The sequence below is a fragment of the Phyllostomus hastatus genome, unplaced genomic scaffold, assembly GCF_019186645.2.
Source record: "Phyllostomus hastatus isolate PE091 unplaced genomic scaffold, TTU_PhHast_1.1 phas_scaffold_585, whole genome shotgun sequence".
In the NCBI taxonomy this organism is placed as follows: Eukaryota; Metazoa; Chordata; class Mammalia; order Chiroptera; family Phyllostomidae; genus Phyllostomus; species Phyllostomus hastatus.
Genome location: NW_025334037.1, coordinates 19,861,742 through 19,887,019, shown reverse-complemented (window position 1 = coordinate 19,887,019; position 25,278 = coordinate 19,861,742). Strand labels below are relative to the sequence as shown.

General features: G+C 50.7%; 1 protein-coding gene across 2 annotated transcripts; it reads left to right on the top strand.

Annotated features, from left to right (window-relative positions):
* Positions 1–794: 794 nt before the first annotated feature.
* On the top strand, positions 795–25,278 carry ELF5 (E74 like ETS transcription factor 5). Of its 2 annotated transcripts, none has more exons than XM_045825416.1 (7): positions 795–892; positions 7,514–7,638; positions 18,135–18,368; positions 19,705–19,755; positions 22,135–22,203; positions 23,208–23,403; positions 23,891–25,278. In XM_045825416.1, exons 2-7 carry the CDS (start codon positions 7,518–7,520, stop codon positions 23,985–23,987), a joined length of 768 nt encoding a protein of 255 aa, XP_045681372.1. In that variant the 5' UTR covers positions 795–892; positions 7,514–7,517; the 3' UTR covers positions 23,988–25,278. The 2 variants fall into 2 exon arrangements, with proteins under 2 accessions (XP_045681372.1, XP_045681373.1); XM_045825417.1 differs by lacking the exon at positions 795–892 and adding an exon at positions 2,857–3,104.

Here is a 25,278-nt window from a genome sequence, read left to right as displayed (position 1 = left end):
TTCAACACCCTGTTGATGTTTTGAATGAAAAAGTAGAAGAAAGGCCCAACAATGGTTCTACAAGCTGGTTCTCCTTGCCTGGTCCGAAGGCATAAGATTGGAAGAAAAGGTAAAGGAGGGGGTTTCTGGCTACCACGCTCCATCGGGGAAAAGGCTATGACCATAATAGCTAACAAATGGCTTCTTCATCGCTTCGCCTGCATTACCTCATGTGGCCCTCGCAGCAACCCAGTGGGGAGGTACTATTATCCAAGTCAGAGTGAGGAAGCTCAGACAAGCTAATTAAGTTATCTGAGGCGACACAGCTAGACAATGATGGACCTAGAGTTTGAATCCAAAGCTGTCTAGCTGCAAAGCCTGTGTTCTTAACCACTGCCCCATCCTGTCCTTCCTCCTGGCCACGGCACAGGCAAAGGGGGAGAGTGACCTACCACACAAAATGCAGGACTGCACCAAGCCAGGAGGGAGCCTGCAGAGACAGGCACCAGGGCTGCATCTGAGAACTTCCCCTGCAGCTTGCACGAATGAGAATCCCCAGCCAACACGGGATGGCCAGATCACGCAAAGCTCCCCAAGGCAAAAATTCTCAGCTTGTTTACTGAGTCCCCCAGGCCAGGAGGAAGGGTGGTGAGCTGGGCACAAAAGCAGGATAAAGGTAAACTTTCTGCACGTGAGAACCATTCCCCCCCTCCGAGGAGCCGTGTCACACTGCATGTCACCGTCATCAAAGGGGCTGTGCGTAAACCTGAAAAACCAAACGGACCTGTCTGTAGGTGTTACTTATATCACAAGGCTACAGGTGCCTTATTTCCACTGTGCGCTGGTGCTGGGAGCGCCTGCCTTCTCTTGCCTTGAAAGCCTCCTCTTTGGACCTAGTCAGCGCTGTTGTCACGTAAGCACCTTTTCTTTTGCTCTTTTGGATGACTTGGAAGGGGTGTCAGGGCTTAGAGGCTTGGGCTGGGGCCTGGGTCTGTTCCGTCGCTGGGCTGCCAGCCCTCCTACCAGTTCCATCCGTGGTCGCAGCGCCTCCCGGGAGGCGCCCCACTGGGATTTAACAACTGCTTGCCTGAGAGCGACATTTCTGCTTCCTCGGGCTGTGTAGCCACCCTCCCTCCCCCCACGGCCCCCTCTCCCTCGGGATCACTTGACTACGCCAAGGGGAACCGAGAGAGAATGTGGGCAGGCACCCAATTCCCCACCCTTCCTAAACCTATCTTTAGGAAGGAAAGCTAAATTTTACACCGAAAAAGTATTCAGCTTCGAGGAGAACTCACCTTCCCTGGCTAAACTCCTTTCCTCCTTGGTCTGCTTATAGATCCCCCTTGATATAGGGAACATAAGCTGCCTTATTACAGTCAGGCATTTTTTCAGGAATTCGTCTGTACATAATAGCTTTTTTTAAAAAAACCATTTTACCCCCTCATACCACCTTAGTATAGAATCTTTACAGAAAATCAATGGTTAGGGTTTTCCCACTGTAATCTCAGACCTTTTCAAAGACTGCAGTGTGCCGGGGCAGTGTATGGGGGTGGAGGGCTGGCGGCCCCGGGGGTTGGCGGGGAGGGAGTGGGGGTGGGGTTCTTGTTCATTCGCCCCCTGCTGGCGGCCCCTGGTAACACATGCTCCCTTCTGTAACTGAAGGATGGGGACCCATCTTAGAGTGTGCTAAGAATTTTACAATCTGGAACGATGTCGGAGACCATTAGGTATAACTCCCTCATTTACAGATGAGGAAACTGAGGCCTAGAAAGTTAAAGTGACTTAGAGAGGCAGCCTCATGTCTTAGTCTAAAGACCCATGGAGAGGGGCCGTTTGCTCCGCTGAGTGAAAGCTTATTCCTGCATCCTCATGTTTTCTGTGACAGTGTTTTTCGTGATTCAAGGTGTCCTCAGCAGGAGTTTCCACGGTTTGGTTGTCTTTTTTTCTCACAAGTCACCCATGTAGCAACCTTTTAGATACAGTGATGACGACCGATTTTCCCCCCTCTGGAAATGAATATATGTATTGTGCCCAGTCCTCTGCATATATTACCTGATTTTATTAAATCCTCAGGTGAGTCTGAGGATTCCATGTTAAAAATCCCCATTTTAAAGATAAGGTCAGAAAGGTTCATGGATTTTTATATACCACACCTTGTCTGAAGCAACGAGTTTGGCAGGCCGAGTGGTAAGAAATGGGTCCATGTTTCGTCCCTGTGAGGACAAAGACAGGATGGCACTCTCAGTGGGTTTAATCCAAAACCGATGAGCTGTGCACTGGGCCCACGGTAAACTATATGGCATTCCTTCTACGGGTCTTTGCGGCACCTTCAGAAAAACAACAACAACAACAAAACAAACAAACTAGCAAACTCCCTAAGCAAGCTCAAGGAAAAGGAGGAATCATCTGGCAAGACGTCAGCAAGGCAGCTCTCGCAGCTGCCCTGGTTTCTCCCAGAAGAACAAACACTCGAGCACCCAACCCACAGTCGTTAACAGCAAGTGTCGAAATAGTCCACTGGGTTTTCCTTCATGTGTCCCTTCACTGGGACAACCCGAGAATAGGAAATTGACCGTGCCTTGCCTGCAGGGCTTGGGACCCGGGGGACATTTTGTTGTCACTGAGGCTTTGAAGGAGGAAAACTATTTTTCTTCCCAATGAACTGCTCAGATGATGAGACCAGGGAAGGTTCTTCTTGGCCCCCTTCCCCATGGTTTATATCCTGGTGGCCTGGTTCTGCCCCGTGGTGTTTTGGTGCATAAACAGCCAATGTGTAGATCCTTAATTGGGTGAGTTTTTGGTCACATGCCCAGAGTGAAGTTGATGATCTCTGCTGGGGTCAGGAAGGAATTTTCCTCCTCTGACCAACTGGCCAAGGCTGGGTGGTTTGCTCCTTCCCCTCTCTCTGGAAGGCTGAGCACAGGTGCCTGGCTGCTCGGGCCATGGGCACCTGCAGTTGCTGCCTCTGCATCGTGCAGGGCGAGCAGCCCACAGGCCTGTGCCTCCGATCGTGCAGACCTGCCCTGGGCACACTCGGTGAGTGAGCCGGCTCACAGAAGGGGAAGGAAGCCCCTGGAGTCATCGGGGACCTCAGCCTCCATGCCATCGCTGTCTCCTTGTGAAAGGTACCTGCAGCTAGTTTTTCTTGTGCATGGAAGGAAATCCACCTAGATTCCCCCCGCCTTGTGTGGCTTATGCTTGAACCTTTACTCCTCACGAGGCAGCTAGAATGGGGGAGGGGGGGCTGATTCTAACAGCTGTGAGGCTGTTGATGGGTCTGTGATGACATGTGGGTCTGTGGAGTGAGGGGCCACAGTGCTTAAGGGGGCTGGCTGACCAGGCAGAGACTATCCAGGATCCACTGCAGAAAGTAGTGGGCCTAGGAGGAAAGGGAGAAGAGGAAAGTGGGTGGGCCTTTACAGAGATAAAGTTTAGCCTCTGTTGGTAGTGGTTTGATAAGCTTGCCTGTCCAAGATATCCAAATATAACCAACATCCATGCATACGTGCATGCGTGCACAGGCTGGGGTGTGCCAGCCCAAGCGGGTGGGTGCCAGAAGAAAATCACGGAGCTAGGGCACGGCCTGGAGTCCACCTCGTCAGTGTGTTCATTTAGTGGGTGAGGACTTGAGGCTTGTCAGGGTGCAAGAGGATAATCGTGGCTCCCAGGCCAGTGCTCTTTCCATGATGACAAACCAGCAAAACCCAAAAATGTGTGCCTGGGACAGCAGGCTGAGTACCTTCCCTACGTATCTCCATTTGTCCTGCTGCCGGCTCTTGACCTAACCCAATGCTGCTCAACCATTTTTTCCTGATTGCCCCCACTAAGAAGCCTTTTTAGATAATTTTTTCCTCAGTCATCTCCCCATACCTCCCCATGAATTGTGAATACCATAGAAATTCTGCAAATCGTTAACATGTGGTAGCCCTTTGGAGGGTTGTGAAACATCTAGGAGTTTTGACCCCCCAGCCCCCAAACCCCAGGAACCAGATTTTTTTTCCCTCTGGGGTCAATGTCACCCCCATTGGGAGCGAATGGGCTAACTTCATACCTGAGCCTACCTGTCGCTGGGCCTCAACATCCTTGCTGAGAAATGGGGCCCCAAACAGCTGTTTTTCCCCACCCACCCTGTCCCACCTACATTAAAGAAATCTTAAGAGCTAAAATGTTCACTTACTGCAAGAACCCCAGAGGGCCTAAGGAGCTGAGCTACTGAATACAAAGCAGCCATTATTACTGAGTTCTCACACCTAGAGCATGCTGGCTAAGTGGCCAAGGTCTTCTGTGGGAGCCCGGAGTTAATAATATCCCTCTTACTGCAATAGCAAAAAAAAGAAAAAACTTTCTGCTGCTTGTATCAAAGACATTCTCCCAAAAAGCAAGAAACGATTACAGAAGAAAAACAACACAGTATGCACTTGAGTGAGAGAGCCCTTTAAGAAAAGTAGGTGAAAAAAAAAAAGAAAAAAATTAAATGGATATACGTGTCACTGGCAATAGAAAGAATTACCAGAGGGAATCAGATACATTCTCGGCAGTGTGTACAAAACTAGAGAGATCACAGAGGAAGCGAGTGGGCCGTGTAAGGGGGGGGGAAATCCTTAAAGGAGGCAAATATCCTATTTATCAAAAATATTCCTAATTTTTATATGGCCAAATTTAATTTACTGATCGACTTTTGAGAGGTATTTGTCGGGCCTAGATGAGGGAGAACTCTCTCTCCTACTGCGGTGTTTTGTTTCAGGAGGATTTCTAACGGACGTTGGAGACCTGGGGGCGGTTTTCTACTTTCCTCCTTGTGGCGTCCACCTCTCCTTTCTCTGAGCCCAAGGTGAAGGTCACGGCAGAGGTCTGCCCTCCTCTCCCTTGCTTTTCTGCGCCTCTGGCCCAGAAGGGCAGGGGGCATCTTCGCCTTGAATTCTCACTGGGGGGACTTCCCTGATGTGGATTCCAGGAGGTGGGAGGGGGTCTAGGCTCCAGGGTCCCTTCCCTGTCTCATAACCCCCCACCCCCGTCCTCCTGCATCCCGCCTCTCGCTCTGGGTATAAAACCAGTCAATCCGTGGGAAAATCAGAGTCCAAACGCAGGCAGCCCTGACCTCTGTTTGATACGGCTCCCAGGGCTAGATCCGTGAACACGATAATCTGCCCGGAGGGTTAACCCTCTGCGAGCAGCGGGAAGGAGTTTGTGTTGGGGGTGGGGGGAGGGGTTGGCGGGTCTGGACAGCTCAGACAAGGTGCCTACGTGGGAGAACGTGAATTCAGTTGTTCCCCTAGGTCAGGAGCACAATTGTCATGGACACTTGGCGGTGGTGATGACACATCGGTGGGTGACAGGACTGTTTTTAGACAGGGAAGCCAATGGGCTGAGAGTGAGAAAACTTAATGCTACATACAGTATGACATTGCCACCGAGTGGCTCCGTGACCTTAAGCGAGTTACACAAATTCCCTGGGCCTCACCTTTCTCGCCTCTAGGATGACGGCGTGAGGGAGGAAGAGACGGGACTAGTTCAGTAGTTCAGTGCTTTCCAACGCATGGCGCTCACGCCCCTCGTGAAACACACCCGAGGTGACTCTGGTCCAGGGTAGGCAAACTCTCACTTAAGGGGTCAGACAGTCGATATCTTAGGATTCGCAGGCCACAGACAAGACCAAGAATATGATGCAGCTACCTACATAACCGTTTAATACGTAACCATTTAACAACGTAAAATCATTTTTAGTTGCAGGCCATTCAGACACAGGCAGTGAGCTGGATTGGACCTGTAGGCTGTAGTTTGCTAACCCTCCGGTTCAGGCGGGGCATGGATGAACAGTTTTCACTTAAGTGCCTTTGCCTCCATTTTTATACGCGTTTAAAAAAATACTGACTTTTCCTTTATGGTGGTAATATAAAGTTTTCCTTTTAAAAATGCATTTATGTTCACACCAAAAGGAAGTTGATTTTTCTGAACGTGTTACATAATTCCTCATGCTAGAAAGGTAGGCAAATGACTGAAGTTGAAGAACACCGGACTAGATGATTGACAAGCTCCTGACCATCTTAAAATTCCAGGCGCTTAACAGCCCCGGGGCCCAGAACCGAGCCTTCGCCCTGGCACGGACAGCGGTGTGGTCTTGGGCTGCCGTGTCCCCTTAGCAAATGGGCTAGAACCACCCTGTCTCCTCAGCATTACTTTGGTGGTGAGAAGAGAAGCTGGGAAGACGATTTTTCTAATCCGCCGAGTATGAATTGTGGGAATGTGGGAGGGCACTTGAAAGACGAGACTGATGGGCAAGAACACACAAGCGTGGGGGCCTGGCCTGGACCACTTGCCATCCCCCAAAGTGATCTGCTTGCCAGTGTGAGCGGGGACGAGGGCACAGCCATCAGGGTCGTGACTCCTTAAACACCCAGACCTGAGCTCTCACCCAAACTCACCACCTGCCAGCTGTGGGGCTTGGGGCACGTTACCTGGCATGTCCGGGTGTCCACCCCTCCCCTGTAAAGCAGAACCACCGCCAGGACCTGTCTCAGAGTGCTCGCTCTGAATCAGCCACGAAGGATGGGTGTAAAGTACCGAAGCGCTCAGCACGGCGTCCAAGATGCCTCGCTAAGTGTGCGTTACAGTTGTCATGGGGCCTCGAGCTCTTATCCAAAGCCCTGGGCTGAGTGTGCTGCTGAAGTCACAGTTCTTCAGGCATTCGGGAGGCTGTACAGTCAGTGTGCATACAGCAAAATACAGACTACCCCTCTCTAGGTGTTTCTGCCAGTGCTGCTTAAATGCGCTGATATTCCTGCAGTATATCACATGAATATTCATCAAGTAGAATTAATAAGACTGTAACTATAGTTACAAGACTGTGTAATTATATATAGTTTATATGTCTATGTATAGTATATAGTTTTATACATAATCTATATATGTATATGTATAGTATCTTCTTTATATTCATATAGATGTAGCATTTATAGAACAGTATAAAACACTATATAATATCTATTCAGAGCTGTGTTTTGCTGGGAAACAAGTTCGCACCAAAGACACACACACACACACACACACACACACACACTTGGTTTCAGAGCTCTCGGATCTCAGAATTACAGATCCGGGTTTGGGGGCACCCTCACTGATAGCAGCTCTTGCCCTGTTTTCAGAAGCGCATTGTTAGGCATTACAAGCCAGAGTTCAGAGGTCAGGTGTGAGTGAATAGGAAAAGTAATGAAAGAGGCAGTATTACATAACAAGAGCGCCCCCGCCTCAAACTTCAGTTTTGCCACTTCCTGGCCATGTTATGTGGGCAGCTCTCTCAACCCTTCTGCCTCAGTCTCCTCATCCGTGAATGGGGGTAGATGTGCAAACCTGACGGGATGTGACGAGGATTAATTAATGTCATCACACAAAGCACTTAGCAGGGGGCCTGGCTCTGAGGAGGCTGCCTGTTTGTAAGTATTCGCTGTGATGTTAAAACCATGGTGGCCTGCAAGGGGCCCCGCAGTGTGGCTTCCAGGAGTCACAGGCCTCCTCACAGTCTCTCCCGCCTTTGCAGGGTGATGTTGGACTCAGTGACACACAGCACCTTCCTGCCCAGCACGTCCTTCTGCGACCCTCTGATGTCGTGGACTGATCTGTTCAGCAGCGAAGAGTATTACCCCGCCTTCGAACATCAGACAGGTGCGTCCACCCAGAGAAGCCCATCTGAGCTGGGATGAGCTTGGGCTGAAAGTGGTGCTGGCCTCGGGCAGGGGGCACGGCCATGCGAGGGGCCTGACAATGCCAGCTGTCACCAGTGTCCAGGGCAGAGGGCCAGGGGAGGCCTGGGTGGGAGGAAGGGCCGCTTGTGGAGAGACAAAAACACTGGAAGCCTCACCCCAACCTCCCCACCTCTGTGGCCTTGGGGGACTCTGCTAAGCCCCCTGAGCCTCATTTTGCTCTCAGGTAAAGTGTAGATGATACGGCCAATCTCTTAGACTTATTATATATTGAAACAAAGTAGTGGAAAGAAACCCTTAGCCCAGAGCCTAGTATGCTGATTGCTCCATCTCCCTGGTTTTAGCTAACATTTGCTGAACACCGGCTAGGCACCGGACCCTGTGCCCACACCCATCTCATCCTCAGACAGGCCCTATGAGAAACAAGCAATTATGATCCCCACTTTAGAGATGAAGAAACTGAGGCACGGGAGGTTCAGTGATTCGCCCAAGGTCTCCGGTTAGCTAAGTTTCACGCAAGTTGACTTGAGCACCTGGGCTCCTAGCTGTCCCACGTGGCCAGCTTGTAAATAGCAGGGAGCTGGATTACGGACACTAATATTGTTGTTATTCTCTGAGATTCCGTCTCCTGATCCCTAAAGCTGGGATGATGAGAGTGACTGTAAGGACTAAGGGAGCCAGAGTGTGTAAATGCATAGCCTGGCATGAGCAAGTGCTCAGCAAGTATGAGCCCCCCCACCGTGACCCCTCAGGCTGCCCTCCCTGCCCTTCCTCCTCTCTGGGCCCAGTTTTCTCCACCTGAGAAGTAGGCGTGGGGCCTTGTACAAACCCCATGCCAACGGGAGGTCGGCTGAGTGTTGCCCCAGAAACCCTCAGAGGACCTCTGTCCCCAGGTGCTTGGGTGACTGCACATCACAGCAAACTTGGCTGACAGCAGCAAGGCAGGTGCACAGCCTGCGGGGAAGGCAGTGATGCAATTAATGGCTAATCAAGCTGTCACTCCTCACAGAGCCTTAACCCTGTGCACTCTGGCCCGGCAGGTCCACACTCAGGGTCAGGAGACAGGGTCAGGAGGCAGCACTCCCTGAGGGAGGAGTCCAGGAGAGGCCAGCCTCCGAGGATGCTGTGATAGGTCCACCACCACAAGGAAGCTCCTGACCCTGGGCCAGACACCTGGATGGGGGCCTGCACAGACAGACGTGAGGGACTTACCTACAGAATTCAGTCCTGCACCCACTCCCAGCCCCGCCCGCATGCACATACACGCACACATGACAGCTTGCACCCTCGTCTGACAGGTCCAGGTAATTGCATTTGAACCTGATTCATTCAGATACATATTACAATTCTCCTCTGGGCCTAGGAAGCACCTCGTTTCCCAGAAAGGTGACCAGAAATGTGTTTGATTTTCTCACCTCAAAAACAAAGGCTTTCACATCCCCATCTCGTCTCGGTGTGTTGCACCATGGTGGCCCAGCTCCTGGTCCTTCTTTCCACCTACGCGTCTCCCAGACCTGCCATTCCGGGAGCCCTGTCCTCCTGCCTATTCTGCAGGGTGGCAGTTGGAGTCGTGGTGGGAGGGGATAGCCCCACGGCCCACCCCGTGCGGTGTCTCAGGCCTAGGAGAAGCAGCTTCTGTAGTCCTTACAATCTCGCCCTTTGGAGCCAGGCATCCTAAATGCAAAGTCTGGCTTTGACACCATTAATCTCTCATGCCTCAGTTTTCTCACCTGTGAAATGGAGATGGTAAGAATGCCTAGTGAAATGTCTGGGACACGGTCAGGCACATAACAAGCATCCACAGGTGTTTAAGAATGAAGGACTCACTTCAGTTAGGGAAGGTGAAAAAGTTCTGGAGACGGGCAGTGGCTATGGCTGCACAACAGTGTGAATGTCCCTAATGGGACTGAACTGTACACTTAAAAAGTGTTAAAATAGTAAATTTCATGTTATGTATTTTTCACCACAGTTTTTAAAAAATGAAGAATTGACCTAAGTGACCACTGGTAGGATTGCCAATGTGGCTTAAATCCAGTCCTCTTAGGTATATAAAGACACAGCTTTCTCCTGTCTGAAGCCTCCTCATTTCCATCAGTGTGATGAGGGGTTGGATCGGGTCATCTCTAGGGTCCCTTCCAGATGCCTCTCTGATTCCTGCATCAGGCAATATCACAGATGTAGCCTTCTTTCTCCATCGCCCACTGAGGGGATAGACATCCCACCAAGGCATGAGGCCAATGGAAATGACTTTAACCTGCCATCTGGGCCTCTGGGTTTCAGTTGAGTGTCTCTGTCCTCCTACAGGTCGAAGCTGGGTGGTACCAGTGGGCACCTGTCACTGAGTGAGCCTCCTAGGCTCTGGCTGTCCTCAGAGCCCCGCCTGTGGGCAGACAGCCCAGAGGTGCCTTCTGCCTTTTCTCACCCAGAGAGAAGACCTGTTGGTCTGAGTGTCTGCAGAAACCACCACTGAGAGGGATGTGTCAGGAGGCAGCCAGGTTCCCCTCTGGACACTGCTCTGCTAACTTTGTGGGCTCAGTGGTCAGCAGGCTCTGGGACGCCACTCCTGCCTCATGGGAAATTCCCTCTTGAATTCAGGGTTGTCCCAGCAGCAGCTTCCTAGAGTCTAGGTTCAAGGGCTAGCTCTGCCACTTACCAGCCCCATGACCTTGGGCAGGTTTCATGTAACACCACTAAGATATACCTTCCCCAATTGGATTGGGACCTGCCTCCTACAGCTAGGAGGACTGACGGTCCACCTATCAAGTCAGGAGCGAAGCACCGGGCGCTTGGTAGGTGCTCGCCATAGCCAGAAACAGCTGATGGCTCCCAGATAATGGGAGAACAGCTTTCTCTCTCCTCTCTTCATCTTTCATGTTGGACAAAAGCAACACAGGCTTCAACCTTTCCAATTCAGAATTTTTGGCAGCTTAGGTACCAAAGGGAGAGAAAGGGAGAAAGAAATGAAGTGTCGCCCTGGCCAGGTGACTCAGGTGGTTGAAGCATCATCCTATACGCTAAAATATTGCGGGTTCAACGCCCCCAGTCTGGGGGCACACAGGAGGCAACCCATCGATGTTTCTCTCATACCGATGTTTCTCTCTCACCCCCCCATCTCTCTTTTCTCTCCCTTCCCCTCTCTCTAAAATCAATGGACATATCCTCAGTGAGGATTTAAAAAAGAAAGAAATGAAGTACCCACTAGACAAGGGATGGCTACGAGAGGACAGGGAGGAATGAACACGCAGCCCAGTTAGGAAGCCCAGCCAGTTTCACAGCCTTTCACAATGGCTCCAGCAGGGGGCAGCTGAATCGGTGCTGGGCACACAGGTGACCCGCTCTTTGAGGCAGGGCTTCCGGCATGGCTGCACCGCAGGCTGGGGACGGGATGGTCAGATTGCAAACTACTCGAGAATTTCGCCAATTCATCCTGGCCCTCCCTCTGGCTCTTAAAATAGTTACAAATACTGGGGGAAATGTATCAAAGGGAGGTTGCATATATTTTATAAACATATGGTATTTATAAAAGGCCATTTCTCCAATCAAGTTCCAGTAGCCAAACATCTAATGAGTCGTGAAGTATCCTGGCCTCACCCCTACTTTCTGGAGCTCTGTTCTCAACCTACACACCCCCACGCTGCTTGCCAAGGGGGCCACGCCCCCTCTGCTTTGGAATCTCCTTTATACTTTGCAGTGGAGGCTTCTAGGTTGGGCAGCTTTCAGGGTTCCTGGGAGGTCCCTTGGAAAACCGGAGTGACCGTCGAGAAGGCCAGCCTTGAGCTCCGTCCTGTCCGCCTGCACCCCCAAGCAAGGCTCCCGTACTTTCATTCTGAAGGCAGCGCTGCGTACTGGTTGTCAAGGCTTGGCTGCCGGAGCTGGGGGATTCCTCTGTGACCTTGTCTTAGCTCTGCCACTTACTCCCTTGAAAACGGACTTCACCCTTCGGTGCCTTCCTTTCTTCACTTTGTAAAATGGGTAGCGTGATCTAGGGCCTCCTAGCACTGTGTTGAGGACAGAATGAGAAAACTCCAAATGCAGCAGTCACTGGCACATACTAAGCACTCAAAAATGCTAGCTATTCTCACACATGGGACATTTTATTTGAACAAAGAATTTTGAAAAAAAAGGTGCATAGCCCACCATCTTGGGTATTAACATCCAGGCCATCAGGGAGAGAAGCATTTGGGTCCCATGTGGGCTTACCTGAGAAAGATTCACGGGCTGGGTATAGAAGTTTGAGAGCACATGCAAAACAAAGAGTTAGGATTTCTAAATCCAAAGCAGGTACATAAGCAGGAAATTGCTGGAAAGGCTGAGGTGAGCCCTGTGGCAGTAGTCACATCCCAGGACACCCCCAAGGACAGAGCTCAGATTTGCTACCCCTGGCCTGTCCTGCCCAGGTCCGAGCCTTCTGGGCAGCTATGGCCCCGGGGCCACTCAGGGCTGGTGCTCCGGGCCGCTTCCTAACTCCACACAGCCCCCGGGCACAGCCCTTGCTGCTACCCAGCCATCCCTCCTCGTCGTTTCTCCATCCAGTTTCCGACACCGCCCAGGCTTGTTTTCTTTATTTCCATCTCCTTGTCCAGATCGTTCCACGGGCTTGGAAGGGAAGCCAAGAAGGGCTGTTGGATGGGGCTAGACTGGCTCTGGGAGGAAACCTGGAAGCAGTTTATCATTTCAGGTTTCCCCTCATAAAGCCCTGCCTTTCAGTGACAAAGCCGCAATTGATGGTGCCCGCACTGCCCAGTTCACTCTCTGATTGCCCAGGGCAAAAAACTTCCCAACTCCCTATGCTAATAAATCATGCTAATTACGGTCCCGCTGTCCAACTCGGGCCTCATCCGATCCAGACTCTCTGTCTCCCTTTTCCTGATCCCAGGGCTCCCTTGGGTGGGTTGTCTCTCAGCTAGCCTGAGGCCCCGGCAGGGAAGGCGTCATTTCCCTGAGGATGACAGTAGTCCCCCAAACGGGACTAATAACATGTGATGTAGCAAAAGCTCACTATCGTCCAGATAACTGAGCTGAGTTCTTAAATTCATCATTTCTGTTCCTTTTTCATAGCAAACTTCCTAGGAAGTAGGCACTATTATTATTCCTCCTTTAGAGATGAAGGAAGCTGAGGCCCAGAGTTGTTGGGAAACTTCGCTAAGATTGCACAGCTAGTAAGTTGAAGAGCTAGGACTACATACAAATCAGCAAGGTCTGTCTCCACAGCCCAAGCTCAGTTACTCCACACAGTCCTACAACTCCCATTGGAAGGTCCCTCTCTCTCTGATCAGTTGACGGGGAGCCCAGAGTGGAGGATGGGAGCGAGGGTCTGGCAGGTTCCTGTGGCTTCACAGACTTTCCCACCCATGCTCCCCGATCGGCAGAGGAGAAGGGTCAAGTTGTCCTGCAGAGGATCTGGGAACATAAGTCAAATCTCTAAGCTCACGCTACTTTTGCAGTCCACAGATTTTGCATTCTGCTGCGTATCTATTTTGTTGTAATTTTTAAAATGTCAACATCTTTCCCCAAATTCTTGCTGCAAGTTGAGGCTCCAGAAAAATAAACAGTGTTGGCTCCAAAATCTCTGAATAAGAAGGGCTTCAGGGCGGCCATCCAGTTGGAAGAAATGGTGAGGGGACTTGCCGGAATTCTTTCAAGCACTCTGCACAGGCTGAGCAGAGATCAGGCGTCCGTAACAAAAAACGGAGGCGAGGGCTGAGTGGACCCCGTCTCCAATGAGGCTGCACAGGTGGCTTCCTCACTCCCGTCACCCGCTGTCCACTCTGGGCATGTGGCCCTTGCCCTTCCACCCCATGGTCAGTGTAAAATGAACGTTTTACAAAGTCACACAGACTCACCTGTGTCCCCACATTTTCAACAGCACTGGCCACCTTGCTCATGCTAGCAATACAAGGGCAAATTAGGGTGGCTAATAATATAATATCCTTATTTTTCATAAAGGAAATTAAACCCAAGACTCTGGAAGGGAACAAAGGTGCTGGCCTACACACACACAGGGGAGAGGGAGAGAGGGAGAGAAAGAGGGAGAGAGAAAATGTTTGGGAGTATTTGAGGGAATGCAATTAAAGTAGTGGTTTGGGTAACCCCAATGTTAACAAGCATGAGTGGGTGGTATTTAATGAGCATTTACTACATGCCTGGCCCTGTTCTAAGTGCTTTCCATGTTTTGACTCCCTGAATCCTTCCAAGAGCACAGTGAAGGAGGTCCCATTATTCCTATTTTACAGATGAGTCCCACGAAGGCAGGGCCCCTAAGCATGAGACCATGTCCCTTTTCAGCCTTTAGGGGGAACCCGAAGAGCAGGAGCCCTGGCTGCACGTTCTGCAGCAGGGAGTGCCCTGCCGAGCTGCCTACGGAGCCAGGAAGGGGAAGCCAGCCAGTCCCTTCACCTCGACTCCCAGCAAAGCAATGCTGCGTTTTTCCAAATAACTTTTAGTTTGAAGAAAACACTATGAAACTAAAAAGAAAATTAAACTCTTACCATGCCCACTCTAAACAATAATCTCAAAGGAGACAACTGCATAAAAGCATGTGAAGTTCTCCATCACAAAGTGACTTCCAGGAGGACCAGCCTACGAGAGGCTTTTAACCGGCCTTCAGAGTGCTTTGTAAAAACGAAGTTACTTGCCAGCACTTGCAAATCACCAGGTTTTACCTAACACTCTGGACCTGGCAGCACAGGGCCCATCTTCCCACGTGGCCACGGCCAAGTGGACTTGGGCGGCAACTGTCCACTTGGCAGGAAACTAGCACCTCAGTTCTTCCTCCCAGTGCAGCTGGCCCTTCAAGGGGTGCCCTGACCCACTTCTGACTTCAAAGGGGCTGACAAGCCTGCCGCTCAGTAGTGGCCTGTGGAGATTAGGGTTCAGCCGGCCAGGCACTGAAGGCCATCCATCTCCAACCGGGAGAGTACGCAGAAGGGCCTTGCACCTCAGCTTCTCCAAAAAGTGTAGGTTACTTTAAGAATGGTAGATGCATTAAGGGAAATACTTTGTTTTTCCAGATGACACAACTGATGGAAGATAACATATTCTGTGAGTGTATCACCATTTTTTTTGGCCCCAAGTTCATTTCTTCTGGGTAGCAAAGGGGTCTTCTTCGGGTCCTTCACCAGGGTTGCAAATATTGTCATCATCGGTCTATCCACCCTTTTCTTCTGATTTGTCAAACCTGCCTTCATCCAAGTCTTTTTTAGTCAGTCTTTAAGATGTGCATCCAACTGGGTCCCCCTCAACCAAGAAGAGGGATATGATGCAAAATCGCCACATCCAAGGAGGGGAGAGTGGGTTACTGACCAGCTCTGTGGCTTTATTTGAGCCCCATCACCTCCCAGAACCTCAGTGCCCTCACCTGTAGTGTGTAAATAATAATTACCAGTTGTTTGGCCGGTCGGTTACCCTCACGGAGTGTTCCTGGCGGGCGAGGCTGCGCTCCCAGCACTTCTGACCCTGCGTGAGCAACGCAGAGGGAGCCCCATGTCCTGGAGCTCCAGGTCCGGAGAGGGAGCAGGTGGGTGTGAATCCTAATGAGAAGGGCACCTCCGGGAGGGGAAGCCTCTGAGAGTGGAGCGTGAGCTATGGTCTCGAGGATGAGCAGGAAGGAGTTACAAAAAGGCAGGTGGGGACCTCGTGCTAAGCCAAGCAAGGGAAGACGCTGGGCCAGGAGGCCATGCTGAGGGAGCCGCAGGGGATGAAGCAGACCTTCCTCACTTCCGTCAGCCTCACCTCTGTGGCCCTTGCTATTGCAAGGATAGGACCCCGGAGACACGCCGCCACCCAGAAGCGCCCAAGTCCCTGACAACAGGCGTTTCCTCTCAGCTCTGTGGGTTGTCGGAAGGACTTCCCTGGTGAGGAAAGCCCACCGTGCTAAGCTCTGTCCCTGGCCTCCCTCCAGGGTCCGGAGCCACACACAAAGCCTGCTCTGTGGGCAAGATCCAAAGGAGAGAGCAGAGGAGAAGGCAGCCTGTGCCAGCAGCACCTCCCGAGTGTCAGGGCCCACCCCCACCCAGGCATTTCTCCGAATCCTTCAGGCCCTCTCGGCTTCCAGAAACAACACGGCCCTCTTCAGGTGCCAAGGAAAATAGCGAGGGGGTGGAAGTGCAGAGAGGAGGGGGATGGAGACTTGGAGAAACCTTTCTGTGACAAGAAATAAGCCATGTCCTCCAACGGCAGGGCACCGATAGCCATCTGTGGCAGGTCTTAGCTCGGGACCCAGGGTGGAAGAATTTCAAGGCTCATAAACATCTCTCATCAGAATACCGGGGCCCTTCTCAGGTTTACTTGATCAGAAATCAGCAGATAAAAGCACACACCAGACTCAGGAATGGCCGCATTATTTTCCCAGGAAACCCTGCTGGTCACCAGGTGCCCCCCACGGGCCGGTGGGCCGACCCCAGCCAGAGGCCAGTGAGCCAGGAGAGGCAATTTCCCACGTGGCCTCCTGCTCTCCCCACCCACCAGGCAGAGGCAGTGACATCAGCCTCCACCACCCTGGCACAATGTCGACCCCTTGCTCCACGTGCATATAGAATTCAGATTAAAACCTTAAAATAAATGAAAACAAATCTATTAAGCATGACTGTCCCTCAATCCCCTCTAGGGGAGGAAAATAAATTTCTGGAAGGGCTCCGAGTTTCAGGGCGAGCTTCAGTTTTCCACTTTTGAACTAGCCCAGTCATACCAGTTGGGAGGGTTGGAGGCACTTGGGGAACTGACAAGGGGAGCTTGGGGAGCGGTGCACCCGAGGGGGCGGAGAACCCACTTCCGGCCCAGGACTGGAAGCTCCACACTCCACTGGGGACATGGCAGCACAGGCAGCACTTCAAGGGGGAGTCGGAATGGCCCCGTTGCCCTTTGCTATGGAGACTGACTCATGAGTAGCCCTGCCTGTCTGCACACAGCCTGAGCCCGCCAGCTCTCTGCCTTTCCCCTCAGGACTTCTTGTTGCCTCTCGCTCTCCCACGGGCTCCGCCTCTCTCTCCATGTTGCATCTCTTCTCTGTGCTGAGCCTCTGAGGACCAGTGTGATGGAATGGGAAGAGTAATGGCTTTCACGTTCAGACTGGGGTTCAAATCCCACACACTGGCTGTGGGATCTTAGGCAAGTCCTCCATGACTCAGGATCTTCATCCGTGACCTCCCAGGGCACAGAGGCCAAACCTCTCATGTACCATGAATCCTTCACACACAGTTCCTTGCTTTGCGTAGAGTAGGTATTCAATGATAATCTCAATAACAGCGTAAAGTCTTCCAGGTTCTGTTCTAAGTACTTGTGTACATGTTAACTCATTCAATCCACAGCAGAACTCTATGACATAGGTGCTATCATCACCCCCATGTTACCAGCAAGGAACAGAAGCTCATTTATTGAATGGATGAACGTGAATGAGCACCATGGCAGCTGGAGGAACTGTGTATGTCCAAGAGCCTGATGTGGCCCCTCGCCTCTTCCATATCCTGCATCCACCACCCTTCCCGCTTCTCCTGGCACTGGGGCAGGGCTGTTAAGCATCCAGTCTGGGCCCCAGGCCAGGCATGTCTACTTCCCAGCCTTCCCGAGAGGGTGGCACCCACCTCTCCTGGGATGCGAACGGAGTTCCTCCAGAGCGAAGGGAAGGGGTAGTGGTCTTAGGATAGAAACTCTTTAAAACAGCTCCCAAACCACAAAAAAAAAAAAAGACAATACAACCAACCCTGCCACTCCCCCGCCCCCAAGCTCTGTGAGACCGTGGGTGATGTGTCCGCAGCCCACAGCCCTTGGCACACGATGGCCAGAGACAGTGCGCAAAGCGACTAGTGACAGAGGCCAGTGATTAGTGTGATTAGTGCAACTGTCCCTAAGGGCAGAGGGAATCAAACCAGCTTGGAAATGGTGCCTGGCACACAGTAGCCATTCCGTAACTATGGAACTGATAGATAATTTTCTGTGTACCACACCACCTGAAAACGTTACCTCCAAATTGCATGACAGCCCTGTGTGCCAGACACATCATCCCCATTTTACAGATGAGGATGCTGAGGCTTACATTTCTGTGGGCCTGGCCCAAGTGGCAAGCAGCAGAAGCAGGATTTGAACCCAGGCTCGTCAGGCTCCAGAGCCTGTGATCTCGCCACCATGTTGTCTGAAACTGAACCACCAAAGGGCTTTGTTCTCTCCTCCTCCACTAATTCCTCTATTTCTAGGCACCAGGTCGCTCCCAAGCAGTGACTGAGCTTCTCACCCCTGTCACCCCCTCTCCTGCCCTAAAGTTTACCTGTAGGATCCAGTCCCTTCTGGTTTTGACTGCAGAACAGAAGGTGACCTGGGCCCCAGTGGAACACCTCGGGGCTGGGGCGCCTTTCAGCTCACTGGACAAAGGACGAGGGTGTTAGCATAACCAGGGCCTCCTTCAGAAGGCCTTCCAAAGGCGTTCCCAGGGGGCACCGCGCCTGACTTCTCTCTCCTCTGCGGCAGCATGCGACTCCTACTGGACGTCCATCCACCCTGAGTACTGGACTAAGCGGCATGTCTGGGAATGGCTGCAGTTCTGCTGCGACCAGTACAAGCTGGACACCAGCTGCATCTCTTTCTGCCACTTCAACGTCAGCGGCCTGCAGCTGTGCAGCATGACCCAGGAGGAGTTCATCGAGGCGGCCGGCGTGTGCGGGGAGTACCTGTACTTCATCCTCCAGAACATCCGCTCCCAAGGTTGGTGTCCAGGCGGGGGGGAGGGGGGGTACCGGGCCTCCGGGGGACAGGCCCCAGATCAGGGCCAAATGACCTCGTCAGGTCCTCCCCTGCCGTGGGATTCCCACAGCAAAATGTCACTCACCGGAACTTTCTGTTAACCAAAATCCCCTATGAATCAAAACTTCACGCTAGAACTGGAGACTGTAGGTAAAAGGAAAGTAAGTTGAGTACATTTTTAAAAAGAAAAGAAAAACTAAAAAAAAAAAGGATTTAGGAACCAGGCTAATACAACAAAAATAATGCGTTATGTTCATAAAGATTGGCAGCTACAGAGGGTGAATCCCAAGAGGTTTCCGTTTGACCTTTCGTTAAGCAGAAAGAAAAGGAAATTAACTAGACCCTTTTCTTTCCCATTGCCAGATAAGTCAAACTGGCATTTTATCTCATCACATTCCTGATGGTCAAGGACCAGACAGTCCGAAGTTGGCTCTATTGGCATGATTTAACACTTCGACCCACTCTGCAAGAGTAGAATGTTGGACAGGTTCATCAAACCTGGGGAGGTTTTTTGAAGCCATATGAGTCTGTATCCCCATGTCTCAGATAAAGGATTGGAGGTCCCAAGCGGTGACGTGACTTCTCCGAGGTCACACAGCAAACAGGTCCGTGTCACAGAAAGTCAGTACAAGGCAAGGGCTTTGAGATCAGAAAGACCAGTGTTCCAACCCTGGTTCCAGCACCTCAGAGCCGTAGGACCTCCCTGAATCTCCACTGCCTCATCTGTACGATGGGTTGATACACACCTCCCAGGCTTCTACACAGGCATTGGTGAAATATTACCTGGCACAGCAATAGGGACATACGAGCAGTGAAAGACAGCTATTCTTATCACCGTGAATGTAACCAAGAGGCAGACATTGTTAAAAATAAAGGAAACAGCCCTGGCAGGTGTAGCTCAGTGGGTTGAGCACAGGCCTGCAAACCAAAGGGTCACCAGTTCGATTCCCAGTCAGGATACATGCCTGGGTTGCAGGCCAGGTCTCCAGCTGGGGGCGTGTGAGAGGCAACCACACACTGATGTTTCTCTCCCTCTCTTTTGCCTTCCCTTCCCTTCTCTCTAAAATTAAATAAATGAAATATTTAAAAAAATATAACAAGGAGATTGTCACCTCTTAGTGGTGGCTTCATGGTGGTCCCATATAAGCCAAGTGATCTCCAAGATCCCTTCTGAAATAAAACTACCCCACGGCGGGGAACTATCACTCTCTGTCTCCCTAGCGTCTCTCTCCTGGCCTGGCCAGGGAAAACCAGGATTGCATGATATGAGTTGTACATTTCTTTTTTTTCCTCCCAGGTTACTCCCTGTTTAATGATGCTGAAGAGACCAAGGCCACCATCAAAGACTGTAAGTAGCCAAGTTCGAGCTGCCCAATGCTCTGTGGAGGCTGCTGTTGAGCACGGGGGCTCGATCACTTTTTAAGGACCACACTGAAAGGGTGATGGTCTGAAGCAATCCCAGACTAGGAGAAGAGAGCAGTACTGGGAGAACAGAGGGGACAGAGCCTCGGGCTTGGGTCTATGATTTCTTAGCCTATCCCAGACTCAGCTTCCCTACCTATAATACAGTGTGTGAGTTCCAGAAATAATGCCTACAAAGTGCCTGGCACGATGTGCCAGCAGCACAGATGCTCCTAACGCTGGTATCCGTTGGCAATAGTAGCCATCGTTACTCACCCTCAGAGGCCTGGTGGTTCAGAGTGTCTACAAAGTATGTGCGCTCCCTGAGCAGATCCGGTTTGTGATTACAAGGTGATGGAGGACCTCACTCCGTCATTCTGAAAATAAACCCTCACTGTTTAGCCTTTGCAGATAGAGGAGGTTTAGGAAAGGGAACTTTGGAGCTTTGATGTTTTTTGAAAGATGATGATGATAATGGTTGCTGTCAGTTACTGAGCCCCACGCAAAGGCTCCGGCCTGTGGGCCAGGATGTGGGTCCTGGGCAGGCTCCTTGCCCCCCTCACTTCAGCTCATTTGTCTGCAAAAAGAAGGCAGGGCACGTGGTCACTCCCTGGAGAGGTGCAAGCTGAGGGCCAGGCGGGCGGATGGTTTCTAATGATGTATTTTTCTGTCTCCGTAAGTCCCAAGCAATCAGCTGAGGATTCAGATTAGCTGGTTGATGAAGGATTTTATACTCAGAGCATTAGTGCAGGAAGCCAGGTCAGTGAGCCACGTGGGCTAAAGCAGGTGCCCTGTGCCCCCCCAGAGCCTGGGTCCCTCACAGACAAGGCCCCCACAGAGCTGCCTGGCTCAGGTGGAATCCCTTTTCATCCATTGGCAGCATGGGGTGGGGGTGGGGGTGCAAACCCCAGCTTTCACCACCCAGCCCAATCCAGGCAAAGCTCCTAGAAGAACTGAGCCCGCCAAAGCCTGCAGGCCGTTCCCGAGTCTGAGGCCCAAGGCTGGAGCCCAGGGCAGGCACTTGCTGTGTTTCCTAAGCAGCAGGGAGTTTGATCTAACTACCCCTTTCCCAGGGGTCCATGTCTCCGCCCATAAACAGGCATCTATTTGTCAGCCTGCCTGCCTCATGGCATAGGAGGATGATGAGCTAGGACAGGATACTGTGTCCTGTAAGTTCTTTAACTGAATATATTACTAGCCACAATTAGAGTCAGTATAATAATAATAATAATAATAGCAACCAGCATTTATTGAGTGCTTACTATGAGCCAGGCCCTGTGCTAGAATCTTAGATCATAGATACTATCATGAAACATAGATACTATCTTAGGTAATTTTTTCTATGACCCTATAAGGCAAGTCCTAGTACCATAGCCTTTTTATGGGGGGTAGAAACGAAAGCGTAGAGGTTAAGGTAACAAGGTTGGGTGACAGACAACCCAATGTGTCTAATCTGAAGCCCTGAATTGCTTTGCTTCCCTCATCCATTTCTTTCTTTCTCCTTCCATTCATTCATTCATTCATTCATTCAACAAACATCTATTGAATACTTACTGTGTGCCAGGCCCAGAGCTAGGCACTGGTCTCTTTGCTTTTGCTTATGTTCCTTCCAGTCCGTTCTCCAGGCACTAGCCAGAGAGATGTTCTTAGAATGTGAATTCTGTCAAACTCCAAAGTTTTCACTTTACTCTTAGAATAAACTCCCAAGATCTGCAAAGAAGGCCTTCCCTGACCTGCCGGCACTCCGCTGCCCCAGCGCCATCCCCACCACTCTCTCCTGGGCACTCCGCACACCTGCCTCGTCGGTCCTCTCTCCGAGCCGTGGCCTTGCACGTGCGGGAACGCTCTCTCCCTCCTCCCCACGTGCTCCTTCACATCTTTGTCTCTCAGAGTAAATGTTTCCTTTTCACAAGGTCCTCCCAGGCCGCCCTATCTAAAGTAGGTACTTCTCCTCCATCCAATGTCATTTTCCTCATAACGTGTAAATCCACGGCCGACTTGTTTCATTTATGTTTTCACCTGGCCGTGTGTCCTTAAACCCCACACGATCAGGGATCAGGTCTGTTTTGCTGGCTCTTGTACCCCCAGCACGGAGCCTAGGACCTGGCACAGAGTTGGTCCCCAGTGTTGAATACAGACTCTCCTGGAGGACAAACACTGAGGCTTAGGCATCTTTTCACCTCCCACCCACTAATCACCCAAAGTGCCCAGCACGGTGTCTTCTACCACAAAGGTGTTCACTTAGTATCTGTTCATTTGGGTGCCATTTTAAGTCTGAATGCGGCCTCTAGATCCCCTCCTACTGCTGGGAATCGTTCTGTTTCAGATGCTGATTCGAGTTGCTTGAAAACAGCTGGCATCAAAAGTCAAGACTGTCACAGTCATAGCCGAACAAGTAAGTGTAGAGACACCACTTTTCAGCTCTAACTTCTTCCCAGCGTTCATGAGACAGAGTGCTCTGCTTTCATAAGCTTTGAAACTGAATGTTTACGTGGGGCCAGTTTTTTCCCAAAGAAGGCGGGAAAGAAACTGACCGTGATTTGGGTACATGTTATCCAGTTCACATCTCTTTCTTTTTCACCTGGAAATGGCACTGTAAGAATGCAACTGAGGAAGTAATGCCCTAACCATGTCGAATAAATGTTTATTTGTGCTGGTCAACGGGGGGTCCTTCTCACCGAGGCACTCGGGGACAGCAGTAGAGAAGGCACGATGAGTCAGCAATTCTGTTGGCCTTTCCCTGAACTGGGACCCACCCAGTGCAGAACCAGCCTGCTGGGCTCGGTTCTAGCCACTGGATAGGTATTGAATCATAATCCTCTAACCTCTACTATGAAGTAGGATCTCCTACTGTCTCATTTTACAGACCACTAGAGAGACTATGATTACAGAGCCAGGAAGAGGTGAACTCACGACCCACTCTCAGGCAGTGGGACTCCAGAACCAGTCTTAACCACAGGATAGTGGAACAAGAGACATACCAGCTATTCATGAAAAATATGATTGTATTATTGGTCCAGCCAGACAATTGTGGGTGTGGGATCTTAATACAACCACAGTGCCCGTCAGAAAGACGAATGGAAAAATTTGTGGATGGTCATTTCGTTAATTCCATCAGAACCAGAACTAGCCCGTGGCTCCACAGAGCACAGGAAAGTCCATGAACCAGTGTTGCTAGTTGGTGGCAGCGTGGTGTCCCTGGGCATGCGTTTCATAATGGCTCTACTGCAGGACAGATGCCTCACAGCTTGGTGAGGGTCCCAGGACAGCAGTCCGTCATAATGACAGACCACAACCCCACAGAGCAGCGCGGCTCATGGGTGAATGAGCAGTTGTACACCTCTTCTCTTAAAACTAAAAACAAAGGAAAAAAATTAAATAACTTTCCTTCCTTCGAAGGCCTCCAAAGTTCTCATCTGTGGGAATTTGTGCGGGACCTGCTTCTGTCTCCCGAAGAAAACTGCGGTATTCTGGAATGGGAAGACCGGGAACAAGGCATCTTTCGGGTGGTGAAATCAGAAGCCCTGGCAAAGATGTGGGGACAGAGGAAGAAAAATGACAGAATGACGTATGAGAAGCTGAGCCGAGCTCTGAGGTGAGATAATGGCACGAAAGGCCACAAGCCCTCAGGCACGGTCGTATAGAATGCCCCCACCCCACCCCATAGCACATTCAATTGTATTTGCGGCTTTTTTTCTTGATAATTGAAAGGTCACGAGACACTTCGGTTCTTGGTTACAGGCGGGATTATGGTGTGTAAGTGGACATGCCCTCCCTTCCGTTCTTGGCAGTGTTCCCCGGGGATCGCTGTGAATCTGGGCCATGGAGCTCGTGTGCGCACACGAGCGCGCGCGCGCACACACACACACACACACACACACACACACACAGAATGTTTTGAACTGAACGTGGTGAGGTTCCGTCTGCAGGATGTCTGGGAAAGGTTTAAGTGTAAGTTGATCACAGGGTGTGGAAATACCAGAGTAACCAGAGACCAGCCTTCTCACCGGAGAGGAACGGCGATCTGTTGTTTTTCTGGGGTGCAAACCCTCCCCGCGTCTCTCCTCTGCTGTCTTTCACAGATACTACTATAAAACGGGAATTCTGGAGCGGGTCGACCGGAGGCTAGTGTACAAGTTTGGGAAAAACTCACACGGGTGGCAGGAGGACAAGCTATGATCGGCTCCATCGTCTGCTCACGCTGTGGATTTCTGCCTTTTCAAACAAGCTGATTGCAATAGACAGTTGAAAGTCTTGGTTTTCATTTCTTTTTTTTTTAAACCTGCAAACATCCTGCTAAAATTTCTCCACATCTCATCTTACATTTGGGTTCAGAGTTGTTGTTATCTACTTCAGGGTGATGGCAGCAACCCTTAAGAAGTTCTCTTTTCTTTAACCCAAGGGAAGGAGGGGGTGATCTTTCGTGGTACCTTGGGCACACGTGACTTCCCTGCTCGAGAGGGGCAGAGCCACAATAGCCAGTGCAGCTCAGAGAAAAATGGCCCAGTTCCGCCTTCCGACTCAACCAGCGCTCCTATCCCCAAAGCTCAGAAGTGTCCACCCATTTAACCGTGGCAACTCACAGAGAAAAAAAGCGTTAAGTTTGTAGTTAATGTAATAGGAGGGGGTGAAATGTAAGACAAACATTCAGTAGATTCTAAATCGCTCAAGTCAAAGTCTATAGAAAAGCTTCTTAATTAGTGAAAGAACTAAGCCATCAAGCTGGTACATTATTGGATTTAGCATCATAAGTGAATAGTAAGTTTCTTAACCAGAACCTCTCTGTGGCCACTGAGCAAAACTCCCACAGCCATCCTTCCAGAGTAACACACTTAAAATTAGACACGTTCTTAATTCTTGCTGAGCTTATCCCCCCTCTTCTCCTCCTGGTGGTGGGGGGGGCATCAGATAGGCAAGGACACTTGCTCCAGTTTCCAAGTCACCACTGTTTCTATGACTCCAGATGTCAATGCAATAAAATCATAATTCGTTGACTCTGTCCATGGCCAAGACGTTAATCCTGTGTGGAACTGGGCATGTCCTGTCGACTCTGTGATGGCCAATTAAATGATGAGTCTCTCGTCTTGTCTTCCTACCTGATGTGTGTGCAAGCTCCAGAACACACCATTTCCTCGATAAAAATAGCAACAGTGAATCTACACCACCAAATGTTCACGGGTTCAAGTCTGCACTGACATTTCTCATGGGTCCCTGGCAGGTAAGCCATTAGTGACCTACAGCTAGGTGGGCTGCCCGGGACTTCTCTTTCACCAGAGCAGGAAGCTTCATTGGCGAGGCACTGAACCACACACAGTACTGGCTGAGGACCTCCGCGCTTCGAGTTCAACTTCAAAAGTAACTTGTTTTAAGAAAATGTGAATTACTGTAAAATAATCTATTTTTGGATTCATGTGTTTTCCAAGTGGATATAGTTTATAAACAATGTGAATAAAATATTTAACATGTCAAA

Excerpts from the sequence above, each read along its gene's own strand:
- ELF5 (XM_045825417.1), top strand. The coding sequence starts at position 3,079 with ATGCCATCGCTGTCTCCTTGTGAAAG. Across the intron at positions 3,105-7,513 it reads TCGCTGTCTCCTTGTGAAAG|GGTGATGTTGGACTCAGTGA; the intron begins GTACCTGCAGCT and ends CCGCCTTTGCAG. Across the intron at positions 22,204-23,207 it reads TCACAGTCATAGCCGAACAA|GCCTCCAAAGTTCTCATCTG; the intron begins GTAAGTGTAGAG and ends CTTCCTTCGAAG.